At 37.6% G+C, this 20,000-nt stretch overlaps 1 protein-coding gene across 1 annotated transcript in view; it reads left to right on the top strand.

The window, feature by feature from the left end:
- LOC143733302 (receptor-type tyrosine-protein phosphatase mu-like) overlaps window positions 1–20,000 on the top strand; it is a 325,940-nt gene that overhangs the window by 133,336 nt on the left and 172,604 nt on the right. Inside the window, exon 7 of the mRNA XM_077224964.1 lies at window positions 9,323–9,616. Coding sequence (XP_077081079.1) covers window positions 9,323–9,616 — 294 coding nt within the window. The remainder of the gene's footprint in view (window positions 1–9,322; window positions 9,617–20,000) is intronic.

The raw sequence follows: 20,000 nt of genomic DNA, 5'->3' as shown, positions 1-20,000 counted from the left end.
CGGTAATGGCCTTCAATATCCCTTTCTTTGTCTCTCTCGCTCAACTGAATTTATGTTCCTGTAGTTTCTATCTCACAGCTTTATGTGATTGATGGCTTTAATCCCGCCTCTCCCGACCGAGAGCTGTCAATCATTTTCAATGGCTCCGCCCTCATGCCAGATGAGACTCCGCCTCTTTTGTATTTTATACACTGCAAAAAATGATGTTCTTCCTCAGTGATTCTGTCCTGTTTTCCAGCAGAAATATCTAAACATTCTTAAATCAAGATTCATTTACTGGAGAACAAGCAGAATAACTGAAGATATTCAAAATTGTTTACTGAAAAACTGATCAAAAATGAGAGATAAATATATGTGCGTGTGTGTGTGTCTGTGTGTGTGTAACTCTGAGCTCGATCTGATGAAGTCTCAGTGTGTGTGTGTGACGTGTGTGTGTGTGTGTGTGTGTGTGTGTGTGTGTGTGTGTAACTCTGAGCTCGATCTGATGAAGTCTCAGTGTGTGTGTGTGACGTGTGTGTGACTCTGAGCTCAATCTGATGAAGTCTCAGTGTGTGTGTGTGACGTGTGTGTATGTGTGTGTGTGTGTGTGTGTGTGTGTGTGTGTGTGTGTGTGTGTGTGTGTGTGTGTGTGTGTGTGTGTAACTCTGAGCTCGATCTGATGAAGTCTCGGTGTGTGTGTGACGTGTGTGTGACTCTGAGCTCAATCTGATGAAGTCTCAGTGTGTGTGTGTGACGTGTGTGTATGTGTGTGTGTGTGTGTGTGTGTGTGTGTGTGTGTGTAACTCTGAGCTCGATCTGATGAAGTCTCAGTGTGTGTGTGACGTGTGTGTAACTCTGAGCTCGATCTGATGAAGTCTCGGTGTGTGTGTGTGACGTGTGTGTGTGTGTGTGTGACTCTGAGCTCGATCTGATGAAGTCTCGGTGTGTGTGTGTGACGTGTGTGTGTGTGTGTGTGTGTGTGTGTGTGTGTGTGTGTAACTCTGAGCTCAATCTGATGAAGTCTCGGTGTGTGTGTGACGTGTGTGTGACTCTGAGCTCAATCTGATGAAGTCTCAGTGTGTGTGTGTGACGTGTGTGTATGTGTGTGTGTGTGTGTGTGTGTGTGTGTGTGTGTGTGTGTGTGTGTGTGTGTGTGTGTGTGTGTGTGTGTGTGTGTGTGACTCTGAGCTCAATCTGATGAAGTCTCGGTGTGTGTGACGTGTGTGTGACTCTGAGCTCAATCTGATGAAGTCTCAGTGTGTGTGTGTGACGTGTGTGTATGTGTGTGTGTGTGTGACGTGTGTGTGTGACTGAGCTCGATCTGATGAAGTCTCGGTGTGTGTGTGACGTGTGTGTGACTCTGAGCTCAATCTGATGAAGTCTCAGTGTGTGTGTGTGACGTGTGTGTATGTGTGTGTGTGTGTGACGTGTGTGTGTGACTCTGAGCTCGATCTGATGAAGTCCCGGTGTGTGTGTGACGTGTGTGTGACTCTGAGCTCGATCTGATGAAGTCTCAGTGTGTGTGTGTGTGTGTGTGTGTAACTCTGAGCTCGATCTGATGAAGTCTCGGTGTGTGTGTGACGTGTGTGTGTGTAACTCTGAGCTCGATCTGATGAAGTCACAGGTGTGTGTGTGTGTGTGTGTGTGTGTGAGACGTGTGTGACGGATGTCTCTATAAAGCGCTTCATTAAACTCCTGTTAGCGGCTGATCTCTGGCCCACGGGTCACGCTTCAGTGTGTGGAGATAGATGACTTCTGTGAGAGTGATAGAGACACACACGCACACACACACTCATACACACACACACACATGCTCATACACACGCTCACACACACATGCACACACACGCTCATACACACACACACACACACGTTCATGCACACTCACACACACACGTTCATACACACTCACACACTCAAACACACACACACACACACGCTCACACACACACACACACACGCTCCTACACACACACACACACACACACACACACACACACACACACACACACACACACACACACACACACACACACACAGACACAAACACACACTCACTCATTCATTTTTCAAGAACCTCTATAAAACCAAACCAATCTCTGTTACATCAAATTATATGTTTATCTCTGTAAAGCTGCTTTGAAACAATCTACATTGTTAAAAGCGCTATATAAATGAGGATGACTTGACTTGACTCAAACACACACACACACACACACACACGCTCATACACACACACACACACACACGCTCACACACACACACACACACACACACACACACGCTCATACACACACACACACTCAAACACACACAAAACAGTCACACACACTCATACACACACTCACTCACTCACACACACTCTAACACACACACTCACAAACGCACTTCACACACAGACACACACACACTCAAACACACTCACACACACACAAACGCAGTCACAAATGCACTCATACACACGCTCATACACACACGCACACGCTCATACACACAAGCACACACACACACACACACACACACACACACGCTCACACACACACACACACACACACACACACACACACACACACAAAAACACACACACTTACACACACACACTCAAACACACACAAAACACTCCCTCACACTCATACACACACTCACTCACTCACACATTCACAAACGCAGTCACATACTCACTCACAAATGCACTCACACACACTCTTACACAATCATACACACACACACACACACACACTCACTATTTTTTCAATATGCTGTTTAATATAATTTAAATTTGTACTATAACTTGATAATGTGTGTGAATCACGCAGGTCAAATCTCTGTAAAATCACCAGAAATTATCTTTTGAAGGCAGAAATTAATTGTGTGTGAGATTTGTGTTGCATTACAGCATTATTCTCATGAACGACGTCACGTTCTTCACATTGGTCTGTAACCGTTGGAGAGTTCAGACGCGAGTCTTTCGCTGAAGACCCGTAGAGGTCAGAGGTCAGAGGTCAATGTCTCGCGACGCACGTGAAACTACAGACAAATAACAAAAGACTGGATTAAAGAAGAAGCGAGACACAGAGTTTATAGAGATCGGGATTAAGCGGCTCGTTTGAGGTGATGTTTGATTAGCAGTGGAGGATTATGGGTATTTTGGGGTCACGGTCTGCAGTCGGTCAATACCAACACGCGTGATTCTCACTACAGAAACACACTGCTTAAAATGCTTTTCTTACTCAGTATTTTTGTCTTGTTTTCAGCCCAAATAAAAAAAAAAAAAACTTAAATCAAAAGCATTTACTAGAGAAATAAAATGCCATAAGATATTAAGTCTTGTTTTCTGAGGGGAAAAATCTAAATTAAGTGAGTTTTTGCTTTACACGCTAAATTATCTGCCAATGCTGTAAGAAAAAATAATAATTAAATAAAAAAAAAAAAAAAAAATTTCTTACCCCATTGGCAGATCATTTTGCGTGTTTTAAGAAAGCAAGACATAATATCTAATAACTCATCTAGAAAACGCATCTTGATTTAAGAATCTTTTTGTTATTTGGACAGGAAACAAGACAAAAATACTGAGTTGGGGGGGGGGGGGGTATTTTTTGGGAAAAATCTTTTTTTTTTTTTTTTGCAAGAACCCTTGAAAAAATTATTTTAAATAGATTAAGAAAGCCAGCACTACTGGTCGCATCTATGGTTAGATTGATTTGTTTAGATCCAGTGAAGTGTGTCTTTCCACTTTTCCTCAGGATGGATATTGGCCCACACCACTTTTTGAAACATTGAGACACTGATGTACCTAATAAATAAAACATCTCCAGTTAATTAGCAGAGCATTAATTTAGTTCGCTATTAAATAAGAGATCGAGCGCTAAAATGTGTTGTTTTTGAATTGAAGCTGAGCGCTCGTTGCCGCGGCGATCGTTTGCATGGATACAGTGTTGTCTGTGTCTCGCGCAGATAGCACAAGTCTATTTGATGTGATATTTACATCTGGAAGACGTATTTTTAACAGTGTTTGCTCATCTGCAATACGTCTATAGGACGTTTCCTGTCAGATGTCAAATAGACGTTTAGAAGATGTCTTTAAGATGTAATGATTTAGAATGCATGTTAAACCGACATCTTTTAAACGTCTATTTGACATCTGACAGGAAACGTCCTATAGACGTATTGCAGATGAGCAAACACTCTTAAAAATACGTCTTCCAGATGTAAAAATCACATCAAATAGACTTGTGCTATCTGGGCAGTTTTCACTCGTGCGCGCGCTTCAATCTATCGCCGTTGTGGAGACTGTATTCATTCCGGTGAAATCACAAAATAAAATGCACACAAACGTGTCCCTGCTTGATATACTGTAACCACTGATGAATATATTCAGTTTTGATGAGAGAAAAAAAAAACTAAACGAGTGCGGATTAGAACCCGTAACCTCTGACACGCTTGGCAAAAGCTCTACCGCTAGCCCAGGGGTCTCCAACACGCCTTTTGCGCGCTCAAGTTCGTTATTTCAAATCGTTATTTCACTCATTTTTTCCAGGCGCAGCGAGATGAAAAAATCCATTAAAACTTTGTCGTTGTGGAGAGCGCAGTGCATGGTTGCATAGCAACGACAGACGCCACGGGGAAATCAGACCGAATTTTACTATTAAAGATAAGCTAATGTGCATTGTAAACGTCAGTAATTTATCTTTTTTGACTCATTCTTTTTATAAAATGATTTAACCCTTCGGAGTCTTGGGCTATTTTGGCCGTTTTTGAGTACTTTTATTTTACTTTTAAATTTTGCAACATAAACAAATGTTAACCATATCATGTTTGGTTTTTTCAGCACAACATCACCTATATGACCAGACAATGAGTTTTTCACTTTGATGTACTGTATCAACATACTGGACCCAAAATCACACACAAAACACAAAATCCGAATAGAAAAATTATAGCTTTTCTACTACAAAAAACACAAACATGCTCAATGAAGCATTTTAAAAGGTTTAACATGTAAACACAAGTTGTAAATGTCAACATATACAGGTACAATTCAGATATAATCAAGCTATATACAAAAAAATATGATTTACAAAAAAAAGCGGGTGTAGCCATAGGCTTTTCTTTTTCTTTTTAGCTTAGCCACTTTAAAAAAATGTTGTGCACACAATTATTCAGAGAGCTATATTTAAGGCCTTGCGTTCCCAGAGTATGAGGGTTACCAAATAGTGCAAATACAACATAAAAAAGGTAAAATTAAGATCAAATCAAACTATATACAGCAAAAAGCAGGTGTGGCAATAGGCGTTTTTTCTTTTCTTTTTTGCTTAGAAACTCTATAAAACACTTCATGTACAATTACACAGATATCTACATTACAGGGCTTTCATTCCTTGAGTAAGAGGAGTTCCTCTATACTGCAAATATACCATAGAAAAGGTACAATTAACACAAAATCAAACTATGCATACAACTATTTACAACAAATATCAGGTGTTTTTTTATTTTTATTTTTTATCTGTGCCTCTCCTCAAAACAGTTTATCTAAATCTACTCCTAAACTACCTAAACTATCTACACTACTTCTAAACTACTCTCAAAATCTACTCAAACTCTTCCAAAAACTAGCAATAATCTCTCTCTATATATATATAACGTATATATGTCTCTCTTTATCAACTCCGTAAAATCCTCTGCCTTTCAGTTTCGCTTGTTTGCTCAGTTGGCTCCTCCTCCATTCCCTCAAACGCGCATCCTGAAGAGCAGAGTCAGCAGATTCACACATTTTTCTCCGTTTTGTTTTATGACAAAAACCGACGAAGTTATTAGAATAAATGCAACGCCTGTCGCATCCCATCTTGCGTTCTTTTACGTTCTTTTTGCGTTCATCCACTCTTGCGTTCTTCAGTATTTTTTTATATAAAGTTTAAATGATCATATCTCCGTTTTTACTTGGTCTATCAACACAAAACAAAAAGTAAAATAGAATTTCAAGCCAGCACTTTCGACTGAAGTGGACGGCAGCGCTCAACATAACTTTGTTTTTATGCTTCGACGTCTTGAACTGGTCATGTAACTTGATCACGCCGGCGTGATCAGCGACCCCGAAGAGTTAAAGGCTGAAATATGCGAGGTTTCTTTTTATAAATCTTTTTTTGTCAAAAGTTTATTTGAACTTGTACATGTTAGTAGATAACATGTCGCAAGACACTCCTTTAAAATCTGGCCATCATTTTTAATGTTGTTATTTGAATGTTCATGTAAACGAAAAGTGCATATTAATGCTAATTATATTTGTTATTTGCTGGTTTTCGACATAAAACTTGTTGAATTGACTTTATTGTGTAGTATTAGTACCTTTTGAACAGGATTCTGTGACAACCGTGATCATTTTGGTCACTATAATCATGAAATGAAATGTTCATGGCATTTCATCTCTAGTTAAGATGCACTATAAAATCAACTATAATTGTGTTTTTACAGAATAATATGCAAAGTACAATTTCCTATACATTTTTTTATCTCTGATTCTGTTCTTTTATCTGACATTTAAGGGTGACATATATAGGCCTACAAAAGCTCTTTTAGGTCTAAAACAGTTTAGATAGTTGTTAATATGAGAGTTATGAGACATTATCAGTGTTGGGAGTAACGCGTTACAAAAGTAATGCATTACAGTAACATATTACTTTTTGCTGTAACGCAGTAGTGTAAGGCATTACTAATCAATTTTCAGTAATATTTGACTATATTACATGTTCAGTTAATACTACAAATAATACTAATAGTAATTTAAAGATGTGATAGCATTGGATCTGGACGGGGAGTATAACTCTTGGAGTTGGAAGGTGTGTGTCGCGATTCTGCCGGTTCGTGGATCTGAGTGTTTTATATTGCATATCGTTACAGCATTAGAATGTTAAGTTCTACTACTGTATAGTTATTTTGGTGAAAGTATCTCAAAAGTAATACACGCGTAATGTAACGCATTACAATTCTGAGACAGTAATATTGTAAGGTAATGAATTACTTTTAAATTACAGTAACAAGTAATGTATAATGTATTACAGTTTGGAAGTAACTTGCACAACACTGGACATTATTTAAGAGATTTAAGCATTGTATTACATGAGTAGCTCTCGCCACTATCTTTAAAAAAAAGTAGCTCTAAAAATGAAAAAAGGTTTGAGACCCCTGCGCTAGACTATTTAAGAACTCAAACAAACTTTGCGGATCGATGGATTTATTTACGGGTTGAGCAGAGAGGCTGCACAGTTTGACCAGCGGGCCGCGGATGGTCTTGCTAAGCCCTTGCAATGTAACTATTATCAGATCCGGCTCGAAACACTACCGGGAAAACACTACCGGGAAAACACTTCCGGGAAAACACTACCGGGAACACACTACCGGGAAAACACTACCGGGAAAACACTACCGGGAACACACTACCGGGAAAACACTACCGGGAACACACTACCGGGAAAACACTTCCGGGAAAACACTACCGGGAAAACACTACCGGGAAAACACTACCGGGAAAACACTACCGGGAAAACACTACCGGGAACACACTACCGGGAAAACACTACCGGGAACACACTACCGGGAAAACACTACCGGGAAAACACTACCGGGAAAACACTACCGGGAACACACTACCGGGAACACACTACCGGGAAAACACTACCGGGAAAACACTACCGGGAAAACACTACCGGGAAAACACTACCGGGAACACACTACCGGGAAAACACTACCGGGAACACACTACCGGGAAAACACTACCGGGAACACACTACCGGGAAAACACTTCCGGGAAAACACTTCCGGGAAAACACTACCGGGAAAACACTACCGGGAAAACACTACCGGGAAAACACTACCGGGAAAACACTACCGGGAACACACTACCGGGAAAACACTACCGGGAACACACTACCGGGAAAACACTACCGGGAAAACACTACCGGGAAAACACTACCGGGAACACACTACCGGGAAAACACTACCGGGAAAACACTACCGGGAACACACTACCGGGAACACACTACCGGGAAAACACTACCGGGAAAACACTACCGGGAAAACACTACCGGGAAAACACTACCGGGAACACACTACCGGGAAAACACTACCGGCCCACCGGGAAAAGCCCCGACACTCCCGACTGCCACTCCGCCCCGACGCTGAGCTTCTTCATTTCTCCTCTCGAGTGATTCCTGAGTGAATATGCTGTAAATATGAACGATAATGTTTTATTCTGTGTCTTTATTCGCCGGAGGACTGAGACGCTGTAGAGGATCAGTGTTGATGTGTTCATCAATGCTCGTATCCCAAACTCTCGCACACTGTAAATGTGTTTAATTTCAGACGCAAGCGTTTGTTGTGATCGGTAGCCGGAGGCAGTTTGAATGTGGTCACCGAAGCTTTATATTTTATTTATTTTTATTTACACGGTGTGTGATAATTTTTTTTAATGGATCATATAAAATGACACACACAGACTGCTTCCCACTCTTATTAAAGGGGTGTTGATTATGATGTAACTTTTTAAACTTTAGTTAGTGTGTATTGTTGGTGTTTGAGCATAAACAACATCTGCAAAGTTACGACACTCAAAGTTCAAAGGGAGAGATTTACTTTTACAGAAATCACTTTTTAAGGACTACAACAAACGGCTGGTAGGAACTACAACGGTCAGTGACATCACTGACCCTAAAATTTACATAAGCCCCGCCTCCAGGAACACGATTTATTGATTATCATGACAGCATATGCTAATCAGTGACTAGAAGATAGTTATCTACACATCAGATACATAAATTCATCAACTAAGCGTTCAGAAATGTCCTGTTGCTTCTACATGTCGTCACTTCTAGAGTCTCTCCATCTTTCTGACTCCAGTTCAGTGAACATAAAAGGCTAAAAGTTGTTGAAATGTTCAGTGTGTGTGTGTGTGTGTGTGTGAGGTAATCAGAGCTGCTAACACACACACACACACACACACACACACACACACACACACACACACACACACACACACACACACACACACACACACTCAGACACACTCAAACACACACAGACACACTCAAACACACACACACACACACACAAACGCCAGCTCTTGTAGCTCATTTGCATTTAAAGGGACACACACATAAAAAACCGGCGCGTTTTTGCTCACCCTCAAAAAGTGAAATTTTTAACATGCTATACAAAATATCTATGGGGTATTTTGAGCTAAAACTTCACACACACACACACACACTCTGGGGACAACAGAGACCTATTTTACACCTTGTAAATAGCGCATTATAGGACCCCTTTAACACTGAATGTGTTGTTCGTCCCCTAGAGCCGCCGGTCCCCATCGCTCCTCCTCAGCTGATGGCGGTGGGAGCCACGTATCTGTGGATCCAGCTCAACGCTAACTCCATCAACGGAGACGGGCCGATCGTGAGCCGCGAGGTGGAGTACCGCACCGTCTCCGGCTCCATGTACGACCTGCAGCCCGTCGACAAAACCTCACACAAGATCGGCCACCTGGACCCCGACACTGAGTACGAGATCAGCGTGTTGCTGACGCGGCCCCTGGATGGAGGAACCGGGGCCCCGGGGCCCCCGCTGAGAGCACGCACCAAATGTGCAGGTAAACCCGATCGACTGATGGATGTTGAGTCTGGTGTAAGAAACACTGCGTGATATACTGTTAAAACCCTATGCTGCTCTTCCTCGTTTTTGAGTGAAAAAAAAAACTTTTTTTTTTTACTTCATCGGAATGGTACGAAACTTGGTAAAGGTTTTGGCACTTGCGTATGAATATACAAAAAAAACATGGATATGATTTGAACAGGTTAAATGGTCCTGAATGAAATATTCACACTTGTGCTCCTCGCGGTCAGAAACGAGCGCATTGGAAATGAATGAGTTTCCTCTAGTGGAAGCGTTCGGTACTGCAGTCGAACTACATCTCACTGAAAGATCATTTACTGAGATATCAGGCTCAGATGTGGAGCACAACTTGTTTAGATTTATTGCTTTGATTTTCTGGCAGTTTTAGAGTAAATGTGTTTTTGAAATATAAATTTCATATAAAAATTGAATCGAAACATTTTACATAACAATCAACGTGAAAATCTGTAACTTTTTTCTAAGTTCACTTTATTCAACTTTTTTCGCTTCAGCAATAATCTGCCAAGTGTCGTCTTTCAAAAGAGATCAAACATAAGATTTACTACAGTTTAAGTTGGACATTTAATTTTCAGGTCTGTGCTCAAAATGTGAATAAATGAATTATAACTACTGCGTAAATATCATGTAGTATGATAAAATACCCTAAAAATACGTATTATTAAATTTTAAAAAATCATCAAACTAGAATACAGTACATTATAAACAAATAAAAACCTTCGGTCATTTTTGACCGCCACGCAAAGATCATCAGAGGGTTTTTAAAGGGGTTTTTCCATCCATTATTTACTCCCTCTCATTTCTTTATTCTGTAAACAAGAAGATATTTTGTTTAAATTGCCAAAAAATGCTTTTCTAATTGAGTATTTTTGTCTTGTTTCCAGTCCAAATGTTGTGTTTCTCTGGAGTTCTGTCATTTGTGAAGTTTTGTTATTTTTATATATATGTTTAAATTGTATCAAAACATTTCTTAAATCAAGATGCATTTACTAAAGTAAAAAAATGACATAAGATATTAAGTCTTGTTTTCTGGGGAAGTTTTTGCTTAAAAGAAGCAAAATGATCTCCCAATAAGGTCAGAAATATAATCTTGTTTCTTTTTGAATTAACATTATTTTAATTACAACATTGGGAGATAATTTAGCTTTTTTTTAAGCATCAACTCACTTAATTTTGATTAATTCCCCCAGAAAACAGGACATAATATCTCATGTCATTTTACTCATCTAGTAAATACATCTTGATTTAAGAATTTTTTGATATTTGGACTGGAAACAAGACAAAAATACTAAGTTAGAAAAGAATTGTTTTACAGTGTTTGTCTGTATAATGGGAATCAATGGGAATCAATGGGAACCAAAACAGTTTGGCTGCCGACATTCTTCAAAATATCTTCTTTTATTAGTGATGCACGATATATCGTCCACTATATCAGTATCGGCTGATATATGCTCATGTTTAATGTTATCGTTATCGGCCTGATGTGAAATTTGGCTGATATATTAAAGCAGATAAATAATGTATTATTTCCTTCAGCTGAGACTCTTCAGATGCGCACTGTTCAACATGATGGTTATGAACTGCTTAAATATGATTGTAATCACTTCAAAAAGAAAAATATAGTAAAGTGCAACATGTGTCATATCGGCTACATAAAATTATAATGAGAATTGTGTGTTTGGGTCATGGCTGTTAATGGTGAGACTTTTTTGTAATCATACTCTTAAAAATTATACAAAAGTTTATCGGCTAATATATCAGTTATCGGCTTTCAAATATAAAGAATTATGGGTTAAGTTTTCATATCGGAGAAAATTATGACAGAATTATAATTTTTGCTTGAATTATCCCAGTACGACTTGACTCCCTGAAACGTCTCCATTGTATCTTGAGTTTCGTCCGGGAACGAATACGTCACAATATTCCTCATTATAATAATTAATGCACAGAATAAAGGGGCGGGGCCTGGTTGAGTTAGTTAGTAGTGTGTTAAACTGGTGGTTATGATAAGGGGCGGGACATTTCCCAAACACACTTGAAGCGCTCGACCAATCACAACACACTGATCCAGCCGACCAATCAGAGCACAGTGTGCTTTTCAGGAGGAGGGGCTTCAAAGAGACAGGAAGTAAACAGAGCGTTACTGACAGACTGGGAAGAGAGGAGCCGCAACAATGGAGAATATGAGGAAAATAATCAACATTCAAGCAGGAAAACCTGTTCTAGTAGAGCCTGAAAACAACATCAAGACTCTGTAGAAAGGCATAGGTCCTGTTTTATATCTCATGCAGTATATCAGTGGTTTTTAACTTGTTTATACTTAAAAAATATTGAATAAATGTGCCAGGGCAGTGAGACAAAAGTCAATATTTGAAAACTTGTCTTTATATTTCATGCAGCTTTGCTTCTCTTTCTTGGAAATAAATATTTTCAAGTATTTTTCGATCTTGATCTACCAAATTAGACACACACTGCTTTATTTCATTGTAATGCAACTTTGCTTGTATATCTTAAAACTGCGATATTTCCATCTGCACTTGAAGACTGTTGGTGATGTTGATGTTTGAGTTCAGTGTCCTCTCGTACCTGACGCTCTCTGTGTGTGTGTGTGTGTGTGTGTGTGTGTGTGTGTGTGTGTGTGTGTGTGTGTGTGTGTGTGTGTGTGTGTGTGTGTGTGTGTGTGTGTGTGTGTGTGTGTGTGTGTGTGTGTGTGTGTGTGTGTGTGTGTGTGTGTGTGTGTGTGTGTGTGTGTGAGAGAGCGATGGACAACTGGAGGCTGTTCTGACCTGCTGAAGGTTTCGCTGTTTCTCATTTCTGCAGAGCTGATGGCGATGGATGAGTCTGTGTCTCTGGCCTTCACACCAGGCCTTTAGGGTGTGTGTGTGTGTGTGTGTGTGTGTGTGTGTGTGTGTGTGTGTGTGTGTGTCAAGTCACCTTTTTATATAGTGCTTTTTTCAATACAGATGTTTTCATAGCAGCTTTACAGAGATAACAGAAAAATAATGTTGTAATAAAATTTGAAATATAAAATTAAATGTCCTGTGTGTGTGTGTGTGTGTGTGTGTGTGTGTGTGTGTGTGTGTGTGTGTGTGTGTGTGTGTGTGTGTGTGTGTGTGTGTGTGTGTGTGTGTGTGTGTGAATCTGAATGTGAAGATGCTGATGAAGGTTTTCCTGCAAACAGAAGTTAGTGGGAAGATGGAGAGATCATGTGATCATCAGGAATCTCAGATGAGACTTTATATGCAGTTCCTGATATTGCAAACATCTTTTAGAAACAATAATCTAATGATTCATGTTTAATTTTTGGGTAAATTATGAGTCACTTAATGTTTCTGAAGCATCACCAACAGAGAGACACTCAAAACAAAGTACATGCAAACGTTAACCACTAAAAACACATGCAAGGAACAACATACACACACACACACACACACACACACTTACTCACACAGTTACTCACTCTCACAGATACACTCACATAAACACATACGCACACACACACACACACACACACACACACACACACACACACACACACACACACACACACACACACGTACACACACTCACTCACTTTCACACACAGTCTCGCACACACAAACACACACACACACACACACTCACTCTCACACACACAGTCGCACACGCACTCTCACACACACACACACACACACACACACACACACACACACACACACACACACACACACACACACACACACTTACTCACACAGTTACTCACTCTCACAGACACACACTCACATGAACACATACGCACACACACACACACACACACACACACACACACACACACACACACACAGCGTTACACTCACTCACTCACTCACACACACAGTCGCACACACTCACTCACTCGCACACACACACACTCACTCACTCACTCGCACACACACACACACACACACACACACACACACACAGACACACACACGCACATACGTACACACGTACACACAGTCACACTCACTCACTCACTCACTCACACACACACTCACTCACTCGCACACACACACTCTCACACACACACACACACACACGCACATACGTACACACGTACACACACAGTCACACTCACTCACTCACTCACACACACACACACAGTCACACTCACTCACTCACTCACTCACTCACTCACTCACTCACACACACACTCACTCACTCGCACACATACACAGTCACTCATTCGCACACACACTCACTCTCACATACACACACAAACACATTCACACTTACTCGCACACACACACTCACTCACTCTCTCTCACACACACACAAACACACACACTCACTCACTCGCACACATACACAGTCACTCATTCCCACACAGACTCACTCACTCACTCTCACATACACACACACACACACACAAACACATTCACATTTACTCGCACACACTCACTCACTCTCTCTCACACACACACACAAACACACACACTCACTCTCACACACACAGTCGCACACACACACACACACACACACAGACACACACACACACTCACACAGTTACTCACTCTCACAGACACACACTCACATAAACACATACACACACACACACACACTCTCTCACACACACACACACACACACACAGTCACACTCACTCACTCACTCGCACACACACACACACACACACACACACACACACACACACACACACACACACACACACACACACTCGCACACACACACACACACACACACACACACACACACACACTGGAGGGAGATTGTTAAGTGAGTGATTTCTCCTCAGTCTCTCGTGTCTTTGTTCTCTCTTTGCTGAGTTTAATGGAACTCCAGTGACAAAGAAAAACAAACGTACAGAGAAAAACGAGTCGTACCCTTGAAAGTGAATTATTCAGGCTTATCTCGGCGTTGTTGTTTCGTGTGCTTCACAAAGACGTTCCTCTAAACGCGAGGCGTGTTTTTACTCTTCAAGAGCTTTTATAGAGAGTCTGTTGGTTCGCATTGATATTTCTCCAGTCAGAGGAACATCTGCATGATGTTCTGTCTCCGGTCGTGACCCGCGCAAGGCCGCGCGAATCCGCCATTCTTTTGTGCGATTGTGTTTGTGAGGAAGGAAAGTGTAGGAGGAGCGGCTCATATTGTGGATCTCAAGGACATTCTTCCACAGAAAGAGTTTATTCATGTGTGTTTATTTAAGAAGAGTTTCTGCTGTCTATCTCAAGCTCATTTGAAGCTCCAGCTGTGAGCAGATGTTTCACTGTTTAACCACATTATTGTCATCATGTAAACAACCGTAAACACGTGGAAACTCTAGTTTAGATCTAAAGCATCGATTCATTCAGGCTCACATGAGGATTTTAGACATTATTTGACATTAAATCATCAAACTCAAAAAATCGTCATTCAAACCTGATTTTGTTTCATTTGTTTTCTTTCTTATTCAATCTTTTCTCTATTTTTTTAACATTCTTAATCTCTGGTCTTTCTTTTTATTTTATTATTTTCATGTAGTTTTCTTTTTTCTATACACTTAGCTGTGGTTCTATATATTTTAGGGCTATGAACTGAATTTAACTGTTGTGCGACCATATGGAAAAAATTATATTTTCAGTTTTTTTTTTTTTAAATAATTTTGCTTGTGTTAATCCAAACTGCATACATTTTGGTACAGGTGTGTATTTTTATTGGAATTTTACTATTTCACTCTCATTTCCTTTAAAAAATCTATTTGACTCTAATAACACAAAATAGTTCCACCCAGAACCTTAAAGACAAAAAGTCCCCATAGAAACCCATTAAAACTGCAATTTTTAATCCCAGGGCCACTTAACTATTAAACGACGCAACCTTTGTTAATAAGCTTTCATTCTGTTAGCAAGGCTTCAAAATTAATATTTTTTTAAATTTTGACCAGATGGTGCCATTTTCTCAGGTTTGGCCTATAAATCAAAAACTGGCTTTATTCCTGTTTTCTGCTTCTGCATATTATAGTGTGTGTGTGTGTGTGTGTGTGTGTGTGTGTGTGTGTGTGTGTGTGTGTGTGTGTGTGTGTGTGTGTGTGTGTGTGTGTGTGTGTGTGTGTTGCTGTATCTAATGGGTAAAATCTGATTCTGCGCGCGAACACACTCTCACTGAAACATCATTGTTTTAGATATCAAAGTCGTTTTTTAGTTATTTTAGAGTTCAATATGTTTCATAAAATATGTGTTGTATATAAAATAATGAATAAATAAATGATTTTCATAAACTTAAACCTCTATAATGTATTTTGGTTTCACTTTATAAACTGTATTTACCTCAACAATAATCTATCAAGTGTCTTCGTTAAAATTTAAAATCTTTAAAACTTAAGTTCGTGCTCGCATTTTTACGACAGTTTTTGGAAATGCACATTTTCGTCCTGGGTGTTACTTTTTTTAATTGACGCTCGAGGGTTAAAGAACACTTCATGCCAAAAATGTCTTCAATAATTGCATAATTCTTTCATGTTTAATGGGTTATTAATTTTTTTCCTATTGATAATATTTATTGATATTGATATGTCCTATTGATATGTTTACGAGTTGTTTGATTCATAGAACTTAATTAAAATTAAAAATGAATTAAAACTAAATCAATACATTTAAATAAATGCATAAAATGATCCCATGATGGAACCTCTAAAAAGTTCTATAAATTTACCATTTAAGTTTCTATATATGAAACCTTTCCTTCATTTTCCCTTCTTTTCCTCTTTCATCTCTCGTGTTTCTGATGTCATTCATCATCTGTAATGGCAGCTGAGTGGAAGCAGATGAGCTTCACTGCTAATGAAGATAAATTCACTCCTGACTGTTTGTCTCCTTTTATTTTTTTAAGTTGCGGGAGAAATTAAATAAATAACATAAAAATCTGCTTCAGCACTTTGCAGGCTGTTTGTAAAATCATCTCTCTCTCCATCAGTCAGTCATAATGTATGCAGTGTCGGACGCCCCACGCTGCGTCACACAGAGAAAACATGTTTCATGAGATAAAACCTCAGAAACACTCAATTATTCTGTGGAACGGACAGAAATGATCATTCTGTCGTTTAATCTCCCTCATGTCGTTCTCAGACCCGTTTGACTTTCACAAAAGTTCTCAATACATTTGATTTTCAGTGAAGATCCGCTTCGGAAGATAACGCGCACACGTCAAAAGAACAGCGTTTATTTGAAATAGAATCTTTTGTGCCGTTATAAATGTCACTTTTGATCAATTTGATCCTGGTCATTTTTGACCGTAAATTTTTACATTTAGTTTTTTTGTTGTTGTTTTTTACTTTATCGGAAACGCTTCATCCAGAGGTCCGTTTGATTGGTGTGTGTCTGAGATATCAGTTCACATATTTCTCCGATCAACCTTATATATTACACTTATATATATATATATATATATATATATATATATATATATATTACACTTATATATTACACTTATATATATATATTACACTTATATATTACACTTATATATATATATTACACTTATATATATATATATTACACTTATATATATATATATATATTACACTTATATATTACACTTATATATATATATATATATATATATATATATTACACTTATATATTACACTTATATATTACACTTATATATATATATTACACTTATATATATATATATATATATATATATTACACTTATATATATATATATATATATTACACTTATATATTACACTTATATATTACACTTATATATTACACTTATATATATATATTACACTTATATATATATATATATATATATATATATATATATATATTACACTTATATATATATATATATATATATATATATATATTACACTTATATATGTATATTACACTTATAAATATATATATATATTACACTTATATATATATTACACTTATATATTACACTTATATATTACACTTATATATATATTACACTTATATATTACACTTATATATTACACTTATATATATTTCACTATAAATTAAACTTATATATATATTACACTTATATATATATATATATATATATATTGCACTTATATATTACACTTATATATTACACATATATATTATACTATAAATGACACTTATATATATATATCACACTTATATATATATTACACTATAAATGACACTTATATATATATATACGCTATAAATTACACTTATATATATATTACACTTATATATATATATTACACTATAAATTACATATATATATATATTAGACATGTGCCGGTATTCGGTAATGCGATAAATCGCGGTAATGAATATGCACGATATTGTTATCGCGGGGACTTCGAAATACCGTGAAAAATAATAGATCCGAATTTAGATTTTTAGAACGCGCATCAGCTTATTTTCCATCAACCGCTTAAAAAACAATGCGTATATGCTGCGCAAAACACATGTGCACTTTGATGTAAACAATCCCCACATCACATGTATAAGCACTGTGTGCATGCAGTGCGCACTCTAGTCTAATGTAAACAATCCTCACATGGAAAAGAAGCACGGCGGAAGGAGGAACGCTGCCGACTATTTATCCCCCGCATGGCTGCCAACTCTCACGCATTCAGCAGCTTGAGACTCACGCAATTGACACTTTCACACGGTCTCGCGCCACACATCCATTTTCTCACCCAGAGAAAAATCGCGGAGCAAAAGAGGACACTGACACCGACAGACTAGACAGAGCAGGTTACTTTTGATATGAAAAAATATCAGCTCTCAGGTTTTATAACGAAATTCAGACAATAAATACTGTTTTGGTGCTTGTAAATAACGTGACAGATCGCGCGCCTCAGTTCAAGTAAACCGATCATCTGTTACTTTTTATTAAAGATACAGTACAACCCACCGAAAGGTACGTACTTTCGATCAATCAGTGTTTTTCAACCACGGAAAGAGGTCAATAACACTGCAGGAGAACAATTATGTCACAGAACGTTACATTTACCTCAGGAAAGCCATTTAATGTTAGTTGACTATAAGAAAATAGCTATAGAGAGGAGTATTTTGCTAAATATGTGCACTATATTATTTTAATATATGTTTACTTGTCATTATATAATTGTTATTATAATGAAAATTACGGCATATTACATTTTTATATTTATATTATTATTATATTTATATTGTATGCATTATATTTAATTTCTCTCTGTATGTTTACAGCATTATGTGAGATATATTTTTTTCTTGAGAAACATTTAAATGCAGGCTATCTACTGTAGCCTACGTAATATTTATCCAAATGAGTCAATATTGAATCAAGATTGAAATTAAATCCAAGAATTTAATTGAAATCATGAAAATTGTGTTAAGCAATAATACAAACAGTAGCCTCAGTAACCATGTAAACATTATAACATGTTGTCACTAAAAAATAAAATTAATGTTTTGACAATCACAATTACACATTGTGATGCAAGTTTTTTTTAGATACCCCCAATCCGTCTGTTTCTCTTGTGCAATTAAAATATCGTGATAATACCGTATACCGTGATAAAAGCTCAATCAGTTAATCGCAGCATGAAAATTTGATACCGGCACATGCCTAATATATATATATATATATATATATATATATATATATATATATAACACTTATATATACATATTACACTTATATATATATTACACTATAAATTACACTTATATATATATATATATTACACTTATATATATATATATATATATATATATATTACACTTATATATATTTTACACTATAAATTACACTTATATATATATATATATATATATATTACGCTATAAATTACATTTATATATATATTTCACTTATACATTACACTTACATATATTACACTTATATATATATTAGAGGTGGGCATAGATTTTTTTTTTTAATCTAGATCTCATTGTAATCTTGGAATTAATGTAGATTAATCTCACTGTAATCTTGGAATCAATTTAGATTAATCTAGATTAAAATGGCTCATTTGAATTCTGTCGAAGGCATTCAGAATATGTGTGCTACCCAAATAATAACTAAAAAGTAAGTCTTTGAGAATAGTTCGCCTCGCGTAGGGATGTGAATTTCTGCCAAAAATGCCATTCGACAATAGAGGAGCAAAAGTCGAATATATCGTAATTTTTTTTTAAAAAAACGCACACTCACAATGACAGAAAGGGAGGCCAATTTCATCTTTAGCGATTTGTCATCAAACAAACAGTTTATTAATTGAACAAGTAACATGTTTTCGTCGGTTTGTTTTAACATAGTAGGCTAATTGGAAGAAGAAAAAAACAATAAGCACGACGTAGCTACAGTCTGTTTTTGCATCGCCAAACCAGATGCTCGTTAGATCAAAAAA

This window comes from Siphateles boraxobius, unplaced genomic scaffold (genome assembly GCF_051911475.1).
Source record: "Siphateles boraxobius isolate OS27281-9 unplaced genomic scaffold, OSU_SipBor_1 96, whole genome shotgun sequence".
Taxonomy (NCBI): domain Eukaryota; kingdom Metazoa; phylum Chordata; class Actinopteri; order Cypriniformes; family Leuciscidae; genus Siphateles; species Siphateles boraxobius.
Note: the sequence above shows the minus strand (reverse complement) of the source record. Positions and strands in the feature narration are given on the sequence as shown.